Genomic DNA, 14,964 nt, shown 5'->3' on the forward strand with positions numbered 1-14,964 from the left:
TTTGATGGGGAGACATCCAATGAACCCATCACTTGCGGCGTGCCACAAGGAGGAGTACTCATCCGTACACTATTCACCTTGTTTCTCATAGGTATAACTAAAGTGCTTCCCAAAACAGTGTCAATATCCGCCTATGCGGATGATATATGAATTTCGAGATCAGGTGTAGCGCGACTTCACATGCAAGCACGACATCACAAAGCAGTATCGGCCACTTGACGTACCTACGCAGCCGGAAGCCTGCGATTTCAATGTCCAATAGTGCAACATTGCCATTATACCCGAAAACTTATGTTATGCTACGCGGTAACGATCGAAATGGTGGTTATTCCCTGAGTCACTCACCACAAATTTGTCAACGTGACGATTGATCGAGATCTCTATCATATTCAAAAGGTGTCTGCACTAAGAAGAAAATTGCAGCCTTTAACCCACGTCCTTGTGGCAGGAAAATCATAACGCCCATCGGTTTATTTATTTTATTGATTCAATCGCCCTCACGGCCCGCGGGCACAACAGAGGGCATTGAATACATACATTACATACAAGTAAAACTACAGCACCAGAGAAATAGCAATCAGGTAACGTCGCCTGATACAGGGTTATGAACTAAGGCTAATTATAAAAAAAATAGCGACAGCAACTTTAAGTAAAAAAGTTATGAGGTATATCAACAATGTCGTGAGGATGACTAATTACAAAATACAGAAACAGCTTCAAAACTTGCCAGCTTGAGGCTAGCGAATCGTAAATATCAACAAAACATGTCAAACGTGTGTTCCACGCCATGCATGCAACGCAAAGAAACGCAGCTATTACCTAATGTCTTAAAAAGAACACAGTCGCTACTTTCCATCGAAATAGCTTCAGCAGCATACGGATGGGCTGCATAAGAAACTCCGTACACCGAAGACCCTTCCTCGGCTTGACAGGACAGTACTAGCTGTGAATGCAACAGGTCAAGGCACGCCTCTGCATCTTCCCTGAGCTGTGGAGCGCAAAATATACTTAGAAACTGAAAGTGTCGTAATAAAATACCACACGCCAGACGGGTATTTGCGACCCTTTCATGTAATTGACAAATAGCAAATTTGTGTATAAAAAGCACCGTGACTGATATGGATCAACATCCGCTGTACAACACCCTCATATACACATCTTTCGACACGCGACCAGCATCATTTTAAGGCTTCTTTGTAGAGGAGATAATGTTCACCTTGAGCGTTAAGCATAAGGTATTGTTGCTGCAACCATTAGGTTTTCTCAAGTTGGCATTGATGAAGGTGGAATGAACGTGCATAGGATTTTCTAACGATGGACAAGCACTATCTGTAGAATACAGCAGAAAGGGACAAAAAGTGTGGCCCTTGAAAAACAACAAAGTACAGAAAACACACAATCCTATAACTTCTAACAGATAAGTGTAATAATGTATTAATCAGTTATCCCATTCACAAAATAGCTGTTAAACTGCAAATGCTCCTGGTGAGTGGCTTATCCGCACCCCAAGCCACCGGCTTGGTTAGAGAAAAAAATATTTCAAATTTTCAATAACAAAAAAAATTGCTCGTGAACGCTATAATTATGTCTTGTTTCCCGCATGCCAATGCTTGTTCAAGGGTTACTCGAGCAGCAACCTCAGCAACAGGCGCAGAGCGGCAGCCACCATCCATTTGCAAGATATCGCATTGCACGAAAAATAATACGCCCTATTACAGCATCTCAGACAAACAGTAATTGCACCATGAATCTGTTATTTTTCTTGAAAAAACATTTCTTTTTGTGCTTCTTTGTGTATTTTCTTGCGACATGATCACAAACGTTCACAAAACTTGCTCTACAATATTTTCTTACGACAACGGGTTATTTGTCCGCTCCAGGCCTCCACAAAATCAACATCTAAGTCTGTTTCTCACAAGATATTGTGGTCAGTCACTATTCGTGGTCAGTGTAGCTCACTCCAGTGGGTATTGCAAGCATTGTATCACTATGTCATCTGTACGACGGGCTTTGAGCAGAGTTTTTGTGTGACCTCCATGTGGAGGCGGATGGTGTGGATAGTTCACGGCGGTTTGTTTCAATGGCGACCTCTGGCAGCCCTCGCTGTAGCCGCAGCGACAGCTTCGATGAGCGCTGCCCGGAATCCAGCTTTTTCCAGTGCCCACAGTCCTTCGCAAGTTGTTCCCGCTGGAGAGCTGACGTCATCTTTCAGTGATCCCGGGTGCCGGCCAGTCGACAGCACCATCTTGGCAGCGCCCTGCAGAGATTCGCCGAAGGAACGCATTTTTGACACACGCACGAGAGGAAAAATCGGCAAGTTCGGCAAGTTGAGGTTTTGTTCAAGACGTACGCTTGTTATCATTTATTCAAGCCAAGAAAACTTGCCGACATGCAAAGCCCAAGCTCTTCTTTGTGCAGCATGATGTTGAAACAATGCATGACAGCAAACGCTCCCTATAACACCGCTTGTCCCACCCACTATTTTTGCAGAGATCATGAGCTAGTTAGAAGAGCAAAATTTTGATGCATGAACTTTTATTTTAGTGCTGAATAAAACGCACCTTTCATATTAAGCGTCTATTACACTAACAAATAGCAAAACCATGTAGTAAATTATGCGCCACTATGAATAATATATTCGTACCGTGTGTTGGATTTTCCGGGGGTTGCTTTTTTTCTACATGACAAAAACTACAAAACTAAATCACGCAACAGGCCACAGCAACAACATGCCACCGATTTTTATTCCGAGCGCCATAAACTTAAATGTACCAGTTCGCATGGGAAGAACTTCCTAATAAAGCTTCGACGCTGTGTCTATAATCAGCGCACAGTTTAACAACACATTCGTAACTTTTTTTACTATTAGAATTAGTTTTAGAATAAACTCTTACAATCGATTCAGGTAGAAATTCATGCCCATCACATACATTTTCCTGTCACTCATTATACATTGTTAGATTTCCGAAGCCCGCTTTCTTTCGCACATCAAACTTTAGTGAAGAGGTTTGAGGTATACAAGGAGTACTGTAATGTGCGAATAAACAAGACGCTCAAAATTTCTTTTTTACTGCAATGAGTCGCACACCATTAAAAAACACAGGGAACCCCCTTTCGATGTGCTCACCATGACAGTATTAGCGGCTAGCCTGTATGATAGGTCTCTTGGCATGCCTTGGCGCACAGCGCCATCAGCCAGGGCTTCGATGATGACGAAGATCTGCAAAAAAAAATTATAGTTATTTTTTTAATTTCAGAAGCATTGCTTGGCTGGTCTTTATCAACTCGTCTCTCCTATAAAAGAGCAGAATCGACTAAAAGCTACCATTGACGCCTTCGTATCTGTCTACACGTGGCCATTCAGCAGCTAAAGCAGTTGTCACTGTCGCCATCGTCACATTTCCAATGCCTCATTGTTTATAACTATGCGTCTAAGAACAACAACATCACAGCCTAAAAAAGATATTGTCCGAGTACATGCGTGTAAACCATCACATATAATGTCAGTGGCCATATCGTTGTTGTCGTCCCCTACTGTCCACAAGGTACAAGAAGCTGTGTGTAATATTTTCATTGCTGCCGTCATGAATCCAAAAATGTTAGGCCATTCTCACATTGGGCACATGCCTCAGAGAAAGAGTATTCTGACTTCATTACTGAGCTTTAGCGTGCGGGCGGCTACAGTAACTGTCACGCTGACGGCGCAATTAGCTCTAAAATCCACGTTTAGAGGAGCCGCTTGCATTCATTTCGCAGCAGGGACACCGTATCACTTTTATGAAAGCCGTATCTCCATTACTGTGCCACGAAAGCCACCGCACACAAGCATTTCGGGAAAAGCTTCCGGACACACTGTCTCCTTTCGTGAACGTTCGACTGTTGCACTGCTAGAACAGGCTGTACCTCAATATTACCTGCCACTAAGTAAAGCTGTAGACTGTGCTAGTTGGTAATTCATGGTTATCAAATGTAGCGCAGAAGAAACGCACGGTACGAAAAGAATACACACAGCCGAGCACTCGTCCGTGTGTATTTTTTTCCGTCCCGTGTGTTTCTTCTGCGCTACATTTGATCACTATTACCTGCCTTTTCTAGACTATCATTTTTTCTGTGCTCTGCTCGCCTACAGAATTTTTCTGCTTGTCTGTTCTTCTGGTTTCCCACTTTCAGCGACGCCTTAACAACTAGTAAAACACGAGCTCGGCTTCTTTAAATATTGTACGCGTTAACAGCGAACTGTCACGGCTCGCATTTACTTTCACCTGGTCCGACGGGCCTCTACCAGTTCTACGACATAATTTGTTCGTCATGATAATGATATTAACATTGTATTTTAATATTTAGCGAAAGCCCCTATTGTTTAAAATGTATTTATTTATTTATTTATTTATTTATTTATTTATTTATTTATTTATTTATTTATTTATTTATTTATTTATTTAAACTGCTAAGCCTGAAGGTTCAATAGAAAGTGGAAAATTACCGCTAGGCAGGAAACGCGAGTATGTGTGGCCTAAAGGATAGGCAGCTGAGAACAAAGGAAATAGTATGTAACACTCCAGAAGCAGACTCTCAATAAAAACTTGTACATTTGGAAGAGCACACGTTGAAGCGTAGTTGAAACACATAATAAACATGTTCGAAACACGCTTTGTTAATCGACACTCACATTAATTGCAAATATAATCATTCCCACTGCTTAGGAAAACGTTCATGCCAAATTGATTTGATTTGATTTTTTATTTCTTGGTAAAAACCAAGGGTAAGGCTGAGACTAAAGGCGAACGTGGCTTGACAAAGGCCTCAGCCACCCGATTTACTGCGTACATAACAACACGTCTGTTCACAAATTTAAGCATGATAGCACATTCGTAATAGAGAATTAGCACAAAGCAAAGTCATTACTACACTTCTTATGTATTATACAAAGCATAGGTCTCAAATTCACAAAGGGATCACAAAGTACACATAAACGCAGTAATTCGTACGCATGAACTTTCATCAGTTACACTACTATGTCACAATTACGTATTAATATATTTTTGTTTGTAATTGTTTTTAATTTCTACCTTTAGGGGAACATGTAGACATATACTTCGAACCCTTAATTATATATCAGTATTGCGAGCGTTTTTCTTAAGTAACACTTCTTTGACCTGTTTTTTAAACGTAAGTTCATTGGCGCCGAAGTTTAATTTTTCTCCTAATTTATTTAATATTTCAGTTGACTGGTACAGGAAACATTGCTCACCATAGTTCGCTCTTACTTTTGGAGTGTGCCGTATTGTATGCCTGAGATGGTAGCCAGAATATTTATTGTTAACTTGATTGTAAGTCTTTTGCTCATAAATGGTGTGCAGAACCTTCATGTAATAGATTTGGTCAGCTCGAAGCATTGAATATTCAGTAAATAAAGGACTTGTCCTCAAATCTGCGTAACAGTCACGATAGTCTAAATATACGCGCAAAATTCTTTTTTGCAATACAATGAGCCTGTTATAATTAGTTTTAGTTGTGGTCCCCCACACCAACATCCCGTAGCACAGTTTCGAATAAATGAGAGCATTCCATAAGTTTTGTTTCGACCATAGTGGTATCAAATGGCCGATTTTACATATGAGACCTATACTTGCAAAGCAAGCATCAACATCAAGCACTCATGAACACCCATGTACATTTTACATCATCCGTAAGCAAAACTTCGCCCACTTATTTCAGGTGGACATAAACATATTTAAAAACAACGCAATGCGCTCACACACAAAGTGCATAAACCAACTTATATGCCGTCCATTTAGGGGCTAAGCGGCTCGAAAGTATACGAACCATAAAAAACTTTAACACTGCTTATTAGTTTCTGGTACAAAAGGGTTTAAGAAGGTTTTCTAAATTGATTTCTGAAGTCTGTATTCATGAATTTTAGCGGTAAAATCTCCATTTTTGCTTGTATTAGGAAGACAGGAGTTCTTCAAAGGGTACTTCAAGGAGTACTTGAATAACTGTTATTGATGGCTGCTTCTTAGAGTTCGTGGGGACTGCGGCTTTAAGTACAGCACCGAGTTAAAAATTAGTCCTGATGGTGCATTAAATTAAATAACTATAATCATGTCACTTTCCGTCGCTGTGAAGAGGTGGAAGTTTGAGATGATGTACCATTTCTTTAACAAACTTTGAAGGTCGATAGTTGGACATTATCAACGTTGCTCCTCTTCTATGGATTCTTTGCATCTTATCAATTTGGTATTTTTAAGGCGGGTGCCTTACTATACTGCTATGCTCTAGTAGGGACGCACAATGGTTGTTTATACTGTTTATATAGATTTTCTTAGGAACCGTAATTCTTCTTCAGTGGAACAGCGTATCTTATTTACGTGTAATTTACAATATGCTTTTGCAGCTGTTTTCATGTAGAGATATTTGAGTTGGGTAACTTGGTTTTGACGCTTTTCAGAAAAATCTCATATTGAAACTAGTGCTTAGTTTTGTTTGTTATTTTTGTGAAACCTGTTTATTGAAGTTGATTTTCATTTTCTATTTAATGCACTATCCCAGAATTACTTCCAAAGCTGAGTTCAAGTGTCATGGTCATTCTGGACCGATACTTTAGACCACCGCGAACTACGTGAAATCTCTGAGATTGATCCTCGCTGACCTTCGACCGCAGCCTACACGGCAACGAAAACCCAGAGGGCCTTATGTGCTTCCGGACCTTGAACAGGCAACACATGTGTTTGTAGACCACGTAGACCGCCGCGTAGACCGCGGCGCTCTACAAGAATATATTAAACAGTCATACGCGAAAATGCGAGCGGTGAGCGAGATGTCACTGTATACGACATAATTAAACACAGAAAGAGAACGAGACCGAGCACAGGAAGAGAACGAGACCTCTGCGGAACCCCGGACGGAACCTTTAAAATCGCGGATTTCACGTCCTTCGTCTCAACAAATTCCGATCTATTCGTAGCATAGCATTTCATTCAATTAACGAATTTTCAGTCGCTCCTAAAAAATGAAGTTCAATAACTAGTTCATAATGTGGGACAAAATCAAAAGCTTTTGCTATATCTCAACGAACTTTGCATCCACTTGACCTGATTCCTTTCAAACATTGAAAAAGTCATGAATACTCTGAACGAGCTGTTGTATATATGATAATTTATGTCGAAAGTCATGTTGATTGCGAAAAATGTATTTGTGCTGTCTATGTAATTGAAAAGTCATTTTGATAGGATATGTTCGAATGTCTACCTTACAACAGGTGCAAGCAACTGAAATGGGCCTGTAATTTTCGATGTTGAACCTATTCTCCTTTTGTGTAGCAATAACACTGCAGCTATCATACAGTGAGGTAGCAGCTTTTCCTGTTTCAATGATGCGTTTACTGTAGGTAGCCAATTTATTTATTTATTTATTTACAGAGACCTCACAGCCTCCTGAGTAGGAGTATTGCGTGAGGGGGGGCTAGAATATTCAAACAGAGGTAGGGATCTCGCGAAGAAGGTACATCCTTGAACAGTAGTTAATGGCATGTACACTTGAGGCCGGAGATATTGCAGTTAAGGCAGTCTATGTATACAGGAATGTTGAACAATATTATGACAATGCACATAGGTATCAAATAAAAGGACAAAAAAGCCAATGTTTTGATATCCCCTCTCCATGGCACTTCAAGAATTCATTGGGAATACCAACAAGTCCAGGCGACTTCTTGGTGTCGATGTGTAATAATGGCGACAATTTTTTTTGTTTACGCAGAAGAACACCCGAATAAAGAAACGCTGAACTCGGAACCAGCGCTTACGCATGATTCTTCAAGACGATCAAAAACAGAGTGCCTGTATTCATTAAACGGTTGGCCTAACTTTTCTTCATCGGTGACAAGGCGTTCCTTAACGTTAGCGTACTAGACATACTCCCGTGACGGGGAAACGTTGCGCAAAAAGCGCTGATTTGACGTTTAAGAGGGGTGAAACACTTATTGCTTCAAGGACTGCTTTATTTCTAGGAATAGTTACTCTAAACGTTTCTGGCATTATTCGACTCATTTTTTCCCTTTTACCCATACCGACTCCTCCCCGCAAATAAACATGAGTTGTCAATGTGCCTTGGGTGCACTTACGTATGCCGGTCCGCTGCCACTCAATCCTGTGGCTGCATCCATGAGCGACTCGGAAACCTCTTCGCAGTGCCCTACACTCGCCAAAAGGCGGGCAACAAGGTTTGCATCATCCGTCGTGGCACTTGTACCCCGGGCGAAGACGCTGGCACCCTGGCGTACCAGGCACGGTGTGTTGGGCATCACACGGACCACTCGTGTGCCAGAAGGCAACCTCTGCACCAGAAAGTGTGTAAAAGATTGTCTTGTCACCAAGGAAGGTCACTAAAAATTGACAACCATCCAGCTATCTCATGCTACTCCAGTTTCGAGTTAGAGCAGGTATGGGTTTTTCGGTTCATGGAATTTACCTGGCAGTTTGCAAATAAATCTCTTTCCCACTTTGGGTAGGTACCGTTGGGTAGGTACGGTACCATAGGTACCGTAGGTAAGTACTTTGCGTAGGTACCGTTTATGTAACAAAAAAATAAGCAGGACCTTGAGGTATATCTATTGCCTAAATTGCTAAGATAAAGCCAAAGAACTTTCAGTTCTAACCATTCCTAGTGAAAAAAAATTCCCCGCATTTCCCCGAGGGGAAGAATGTGAAAGTGCGAATGCAGGAGTTGAATTTGCGCGGTTCGGTAATGTTCGCGAAAGAGAGATCACACACACACACACAACTACAAAGAAAGAAAGATGCATTTATTCACAGACACCTATTTGTGTTGTCGTTGTACTTGATTGCTAGAGCGGACCTCAGCTTTGAAATTTCGTGTCAGTACTCCTTTAAGCGGGTGCATTAGTTCTTCTCACGCCCGATTCTTGGCCAATCCCCCACGTGGGTATGTGCCATGTCAGCGGCCAGGCAGCGCGCGCCCATCTCCCCCCGTTGCCAAGGAAGACGAGGAGATTCCTGGCCAATCCCCCACGTGGGTATGTGCCATGTCAGCGGCCAGGCAGCGCGCGCCCATCTCCCCCCGTTGCCAAGGAAGACGAGGAGATTTCTGGCCAATCCCCCACGTGGATATGTGCCATGTCAGCGGCCAGGCAGCGCGCGCCCATCTCCCCCCGTTGCCAAGGAAGACGAGGAGCGCGCGCACCCGCAGCTGTTGCTATGCGGACGGCGGCGGACGCTTCAGGCTCGCTTAAGAAGTGCATTCGCACTTAAAACATAGCCCGGGGTTCGTACTTGCACAAACAGTCGCCTAATCTTGGTGATTGCCGGGACGTCATGACGAGCTCTAACGTTTAAAAATCAAGAGTGCGTAAACTAAGTATCCACCATTGCGATCATATGCAAACTTTGGGTGAAGACCCACATATTGTCATTGCATGGAAACCCCTCTACAGCACGTCACCTCCACACCTATAAAATTGTGGCATCACATTATTAATGCACAATCGCATACACATTGCTTCCAAAACAAAATTGCCCTGGCGATTTTTGACCTGTATAACATTTGCGCCATTAAAATCCACATGCTACTGCAAGAAAGTGGGCTGGCACACGACAGGTTTCCGTGCCCTTTTGCTTGAATGTCCATAGCTATACTCACCTGAGCAACTTTAAATACCTGGGGCGCTTTCCATGTCACTTGAAAAACTACACAGCTCTGAATGGCTCCTACATTTATCCGCTTTTCCCTCTGTTGACCATATCTAATGCTTTTATTAATTTTGGAACATTTTTGGTTAATGGCATTACTGTAGCTTGACTTTGTCGGTACGACAAATTGCGCTCACCCTACCTTCCATGTTCTGCGATATTTCTGCCTTGTCTTACTCATAGACCCTCAAGAAATAATAAAATACAGCCGCGGATTCATGCTTATGCATTCTGCCTATGGAAGGCACACTGCCTTGTTCTAGGAGAGCATTCGTCGGTCCTTAAACCGGGTTATCTGGTCTTGAATATTTCTCCAGCATCACGTTACGCCAACTCAAGTGTGGTAAACAGACGACAAACCATGAGGACACTTTAAAGAGACGGAAGATAGGCTAATGGCTGCGTTGTTAAACTTGACTGTACGTCGCACAACATTGAAACGCTCTATGTGGACGACTTTTTTCAAACCAAGAAAACACAAGCTCTACGAAAAGATAGAAGTCGGGGTCGCGTGTGAAAAGGTAAACAACATTATGTCGATAGTAAACATGCTGTTATCAACGGAATATATTTTCCGTGCAGGCGAGTCTACATCAACCACACCGCAACGTGAGTCAATAGAAGATAGAGCAGCCGTACTTGCGTTCTCACTTGTCACCTCTCGGCAAGATTGCCGCCGCAGTCCTTGTTTTCAAGACAGTTATGCGACTTCCCTTGTGGAGCAGATAAACGTACGCCCTATCCAGCAGATGCATTCTTTGTCGACGCGTCCTTGAGCCAATGGCAAACAAAGCCACTTTCTCAATCAATAGTGAATGCGCTCCACGCGAACAAAAACATTCGTGGGTTCCTTTTGTCTCGCTTAACGCCCAAGTGTACGCAAGCATGTGCTTTGCTACTTTTAGTGCACTCTAGATAAAAAATCGTCTCTTGAAGACACGTGCTCGACCCTCATTGATCATGGCCGTTGCTTTTCGCTCCTTTTGTATAGCCAAGTCTGTCACATAACGTGCAGTTCAGTTCAGGTAATCAAGCTTTGTTTTCAATCCTCAGAGCCTCCAGACTCCTACCTTCCTGATGTATAACAGCTCTGACTTTCATGTTTTCTTTAGTTTGTTAAGCGGTTAGCGAGACATTTTAACGGCAGAATGGTACAATAGGCAAAAGTGCATCAAAGAGGATAGGAGAAGGCTCTGCCCCAATGGACTATTTTGTTGTGTTAGTTGGTTATGAAGACCGCTTGTGTATGGGATGTCAGCCACGATGCAGTGCGACCACTAAGCGCGAAAGGGTTGTTAAAGAGACACTGAAGTGAATTTGGCCGATTTTTTATTTTGTTTGCATTGCAAAGACTAGCTCAAATAAAGAAACATTTCATTGTTAATCCGGTCGATAAAGCAGTACTGAGTATATGAAGCCTGAATGAAGAAAAATACCATGCGACGTTTGCGCCGGCTGCAACTACAGCAGTGACGGGTAATCGAGTTGCGATGTGATTGGACGATTTCACAGATTGGAAATCAAACCAGTTTTGGTTTTGATTATGTGCAACAACACGTTTGGCATACGAATTCATCGTTGGTTGGGCACTCTCAACATCATTTGAATCGGCATACCGCTCTTCTGCAATGTTGTAGTCTGTAGAATGTATCTGATAAGTCTGCCATCCCTTCTTGGAATTGTAACGTTGACTAGCGGAGGCGTACGCTGTTCGTGTGGCCGAACGGTCTCTGAGTCATTGGAGACGCTCAACTGCGAAGTGCTTTTCCTCCACCTTTGGAGACTGCCTGGCTCGTCCCTGTGTCGTAAGAGGTGTGTTTGCACCATGCCGAGAATCGGCTCATTCGGCACTGTGCCCGCAAGCAGTCGGTGCTGATGTCAACACCCCAACGAGATATCGCCAGCGCGTAAGTCTGCACGCAGTCTGCCAAATCGCTCGTGGAGCAATGAAGGTCACAGTGAAAAATGGTGAATTCAGTATAGAAAAAATTACGTAAGTACAACAAATCAACTAAAATAGCAATTCCTATCGGTGATTTGAACTTGCTATTTCAGACACACTGCATCCAATGTGTTAGACCACACGTTCATAGCCTCAGCGCTGCCGGTGATGGAACCATACATTATATATCCTATAGCCCGTTAATTTTTTTGTTTCGGCATTCCCAGCAGCTTAAATTATTATTTTAGATGAATTTGAGCTTCTCAATATTTGCCACGTTTATTTTTGTTTAACAACGTATTTCCTGAATGGAATGGAGCTGAGTGAGTACCGACGTCTAGTTCTTTCAAACTTAACAAACTTATATTTGTCGCCATGCATGGCCCCTTTAGCATTCTTTTTCCGGTGCTATGGGGTATACCTCAGTGAATGAGGTGAAAAAAATTAGTAATCACGCATGATAGTGACCTGTTGAATATCTGCGAGCGTGACGCCCATGGCCAGCGAGACCACCAGGTGGCGTGGCTGCACGGCAGGCGCCACTTCCTCCAGTACTGCCGGCACCACGTTGGGCTTGAGCGCCACCAGCAGCGTGTCGCACTCCTTCACCAGGGCTCCGTTCTCGTGCGTCGTCTGGCAACCAAGGGCCTGCGCAGATATAATGGCGTCATCTGTTTATTTAGGCACGACAGTAGCAAAATCCGTGCACTGTAACGTTACTGTCAAATCCGGTTAGGTGGAATCTAAACAAGGTAGTAAAAAAATCTCTCGGGGCACTCAAGCGTTAATACGTGATTTTAAGGCGAAATCCTGCCGATGCTTATTAACAGCTACTCACCGGCAATATCGTAATGAGGTCTTTTTCTTCGCTTTCGTTGCTTCATCTTGCGGCGGGAAGTACGTCGGCGAACAGAATGGCACACGCAACAGTTTCCTTAGAATCAACGCTCTGCGCGGCTTTTGAGCACTTGTTCTACTCACGTGCGGCTAACTTTAAGGTGCCAAGCGGTACGCATTGCTCCACAGCTTGTACGCTTTCGATTCCTAGTTTTGTGAACTTTGTGAAGCGGGCACATTGTCCTCTCAAAGCTTCCGATTCCTTGACAATTCCCCAAATGGGCGTGTGCTACGAAAGCAAAAAACAAAAACATAGAATATTATGGAGCCCAGCACACGAAGGCCTGGAAGGAAATGAGAGAGCCGACTCCCTAGCGAGGCAAATCAACAGCCGCAGGGAAACGGACCACTCTTACACCCTTCCTCCCTTCATGTCGCTTAATGAAAGGCTTTACACTCAAAGGCAAGCGAGAAAGACCATGCCCGCACCGCATGCCGAAGACGCACGAAACATAAGAAAACTTCAAACCAACGTTTTCCCACACAAATCCAGACTGTCTCTCATGTTTCCAGAGAGATATAACGAAGAATGCCACAAATGCAAATTACGAGCAGACTTATTCCACACAGTCTGGAACTGCCCTATAATTTGGCAACAGAACACCTACCAAACCTCCAGAGAGTCCTGGGATTTAGCACTGTCCAGCTCGGACCTTTCGACACAGCGTGAGCTGCTAGAGAGAGCCAAGCTGGGAGCCTTTGCTACTGGAGTCCTGGAAATAGGACTTCACCCATAACTCTTTCCACATTCCCGTCTTCCTATTTTCAAATAAAGTTTACTCTCTCTCTCTCTCTCTCCCAACGACGAAAACTTTTGTTTCACCGCTGGAAATACGCGGAGAAAGCACGGAGGTGGCGCACTGGGCTGCTACTGTTGAGGTCCTGGCTCAAATGCCATCGGATCACATCATCATCCTCAGCCTACTCAGATCCACTGCAGGACGAAGGCCTTTCCCATTGACCACCAACCGCTCCTGTCCAGCGCCGCTCGAGTCCACAGTTCACCCCCCCGATTCCGTATTTCATCCCTCCATCGGATTAATGGCCTTCCCCTTCGACTAGACCCATCTCTTGGTACCCACTCTGTTACCCTAATTGTCCACCGGTTGTCGGCACGCCTCACTACATGGCCAGAGCAGGTACATTTCGTTTTCTTTATTAGAACTATTATATATTCTTTTCTAGTTTGTTCTCCGATCCAGGTAGCACGTTTCCTGTCCCTGAGTGTTACTTGCAACTTTATTCGTTCCATGGTACGTTGAGCTGACTTAAGTTTGCTTTGTACTTGTTTAGTAAGGCGCCAAGATATGTCATCACCGGCAGTATGAATTGGTTGTAGATTTTTATTTTGAGTGACAGAGGTAGCTTACTTTTGATTATTTGGCAGTGCTTGCCGACTGCTTCCCAAACCATATCTAATCTGCTGCGGATTTCTCTTTCGTGGTTGGGGTTGGCACTGACCGGGGTAGTTAAATTCTTTTTTTTACTTCTTCTAGCATTTCCTTTCTCAAGCTGAAGAGGACGCTTCTGGCATGCTTATTCCGAATTACTTTAGAATCGAATCACATATGTGTTTTTATGTGCTCTTTATAGGTACGGCCCTTTTCTGGACTGGACAACAACCACAACAACAAGGACGATTTTTCGAAGAATGCGGCACTTTAGGATTTAACAGCAATAGTTCACTGCGGTTGATAATCTATTTTAATAAGAGAAGTTGCGTGATCCCACAACTAATGGAATAAATTAATATCATTTTGAATTTTTTTTCCCAAGAGGTTAAATGAGTAAAACCTGGTTGAAAGGTATTCCTGCAACTCCTGCAACTCCTGCAATAAATCCGACTTTCTTATCGCACGGAGTACTATCGCATTGTTTTTTGCATCTGCATATTCACATACAATGTGAAGAACAAATTTAAAGACTTTTTAATCTGTTCATGTCGAAGTAGAAGAGTGTCGGGACAAAATGTACTTTCACAACGCCCACTGTATATGACAGCGCTCTGCAGTATACCTTATTGGTTTTACGTCCAAGATGTATACGCAGAAATTAGTGTTTTAAACATTTCTGGATCTTCCTGGATTCTTGGATCTTCGCCTGCATTTTTACCATGACAATATCTGTTGGGCTCATGAACCTCATTGTTTGAAGCCCATGCTCCCGTATCATTCTGCCATTCTAATTGGTAAAGCGTGGGATCATGAAGCCGTGTGTCTCGAATGCACTTAACAAATCTTTTATTTACATAATGCAAGCCAGCCTTTATGGACAGGCGGCTCGGCTGACTGCCGCCGGCTATCCTCTGTAATTACAGGCTTCGGTAGCTGAGAATGTTCTAAAGTAGGTGAAGGATGAACGACACAGGCAAGATGCTCCAACACAGAAAGATGTTAGAAAAATCACTACTATCCCATA

The 14,964-nt window shown here is 43.2% G+C and overlaps 1 protein-coding gene across 1 annotated transcript in view; it reads right to left on the reverse strand.

Annotated features, from left to right (window-relative positions):
- Positions 1-465: 465 nt before the first annotated feature.
- Positions 466-14,964, reverse strand: part of P5cr-2 (Pyrroline-5-carboxylate reductase-like 2) — a 29,709-nt gene continuing 15,210 nt past the window's right edge. The window contains exons 3-6 of the mRNA XM_077704411.1: positions 12,118-12,297; positions 8,123-8,335; positions 3,128-3,220; positions 466-2,257 (exon numbers count right to left, since the gene is read on the reverse strand). Of these exons, the coding sequence (XP_077560537.1) occupies positions 2,078-2,257; positions 3,128-3,220; positions 8,123-8,335; positions 12,118-12,297 (666 nt within the window). The 3' untranslated portion in view covers positions 466-2,077. The remainder of the gene's footprint in view (positions 2,258-3,127; positions 3,221-8,122; positions 8,336-12,117; positions 12,298-14,964) is intronic.

This window comes from Haemaphysalis longicornis, unplaced genomic scaffold, assembly GCF_048455015.1.
Source record: "Haemaphysalis longicornis isolate Haplotype H1 unplaced genomic scaffold, Haemaphysalis longicornis Haplotype H1 scaffold_3, whole genome shotgun sequence".
NCBI lineage: Eukaryota > Metazoa > Arthropoda > Arachnida > Ixodida > Ixodidae > Haemaphysalis > Haemaphysalis longicornis.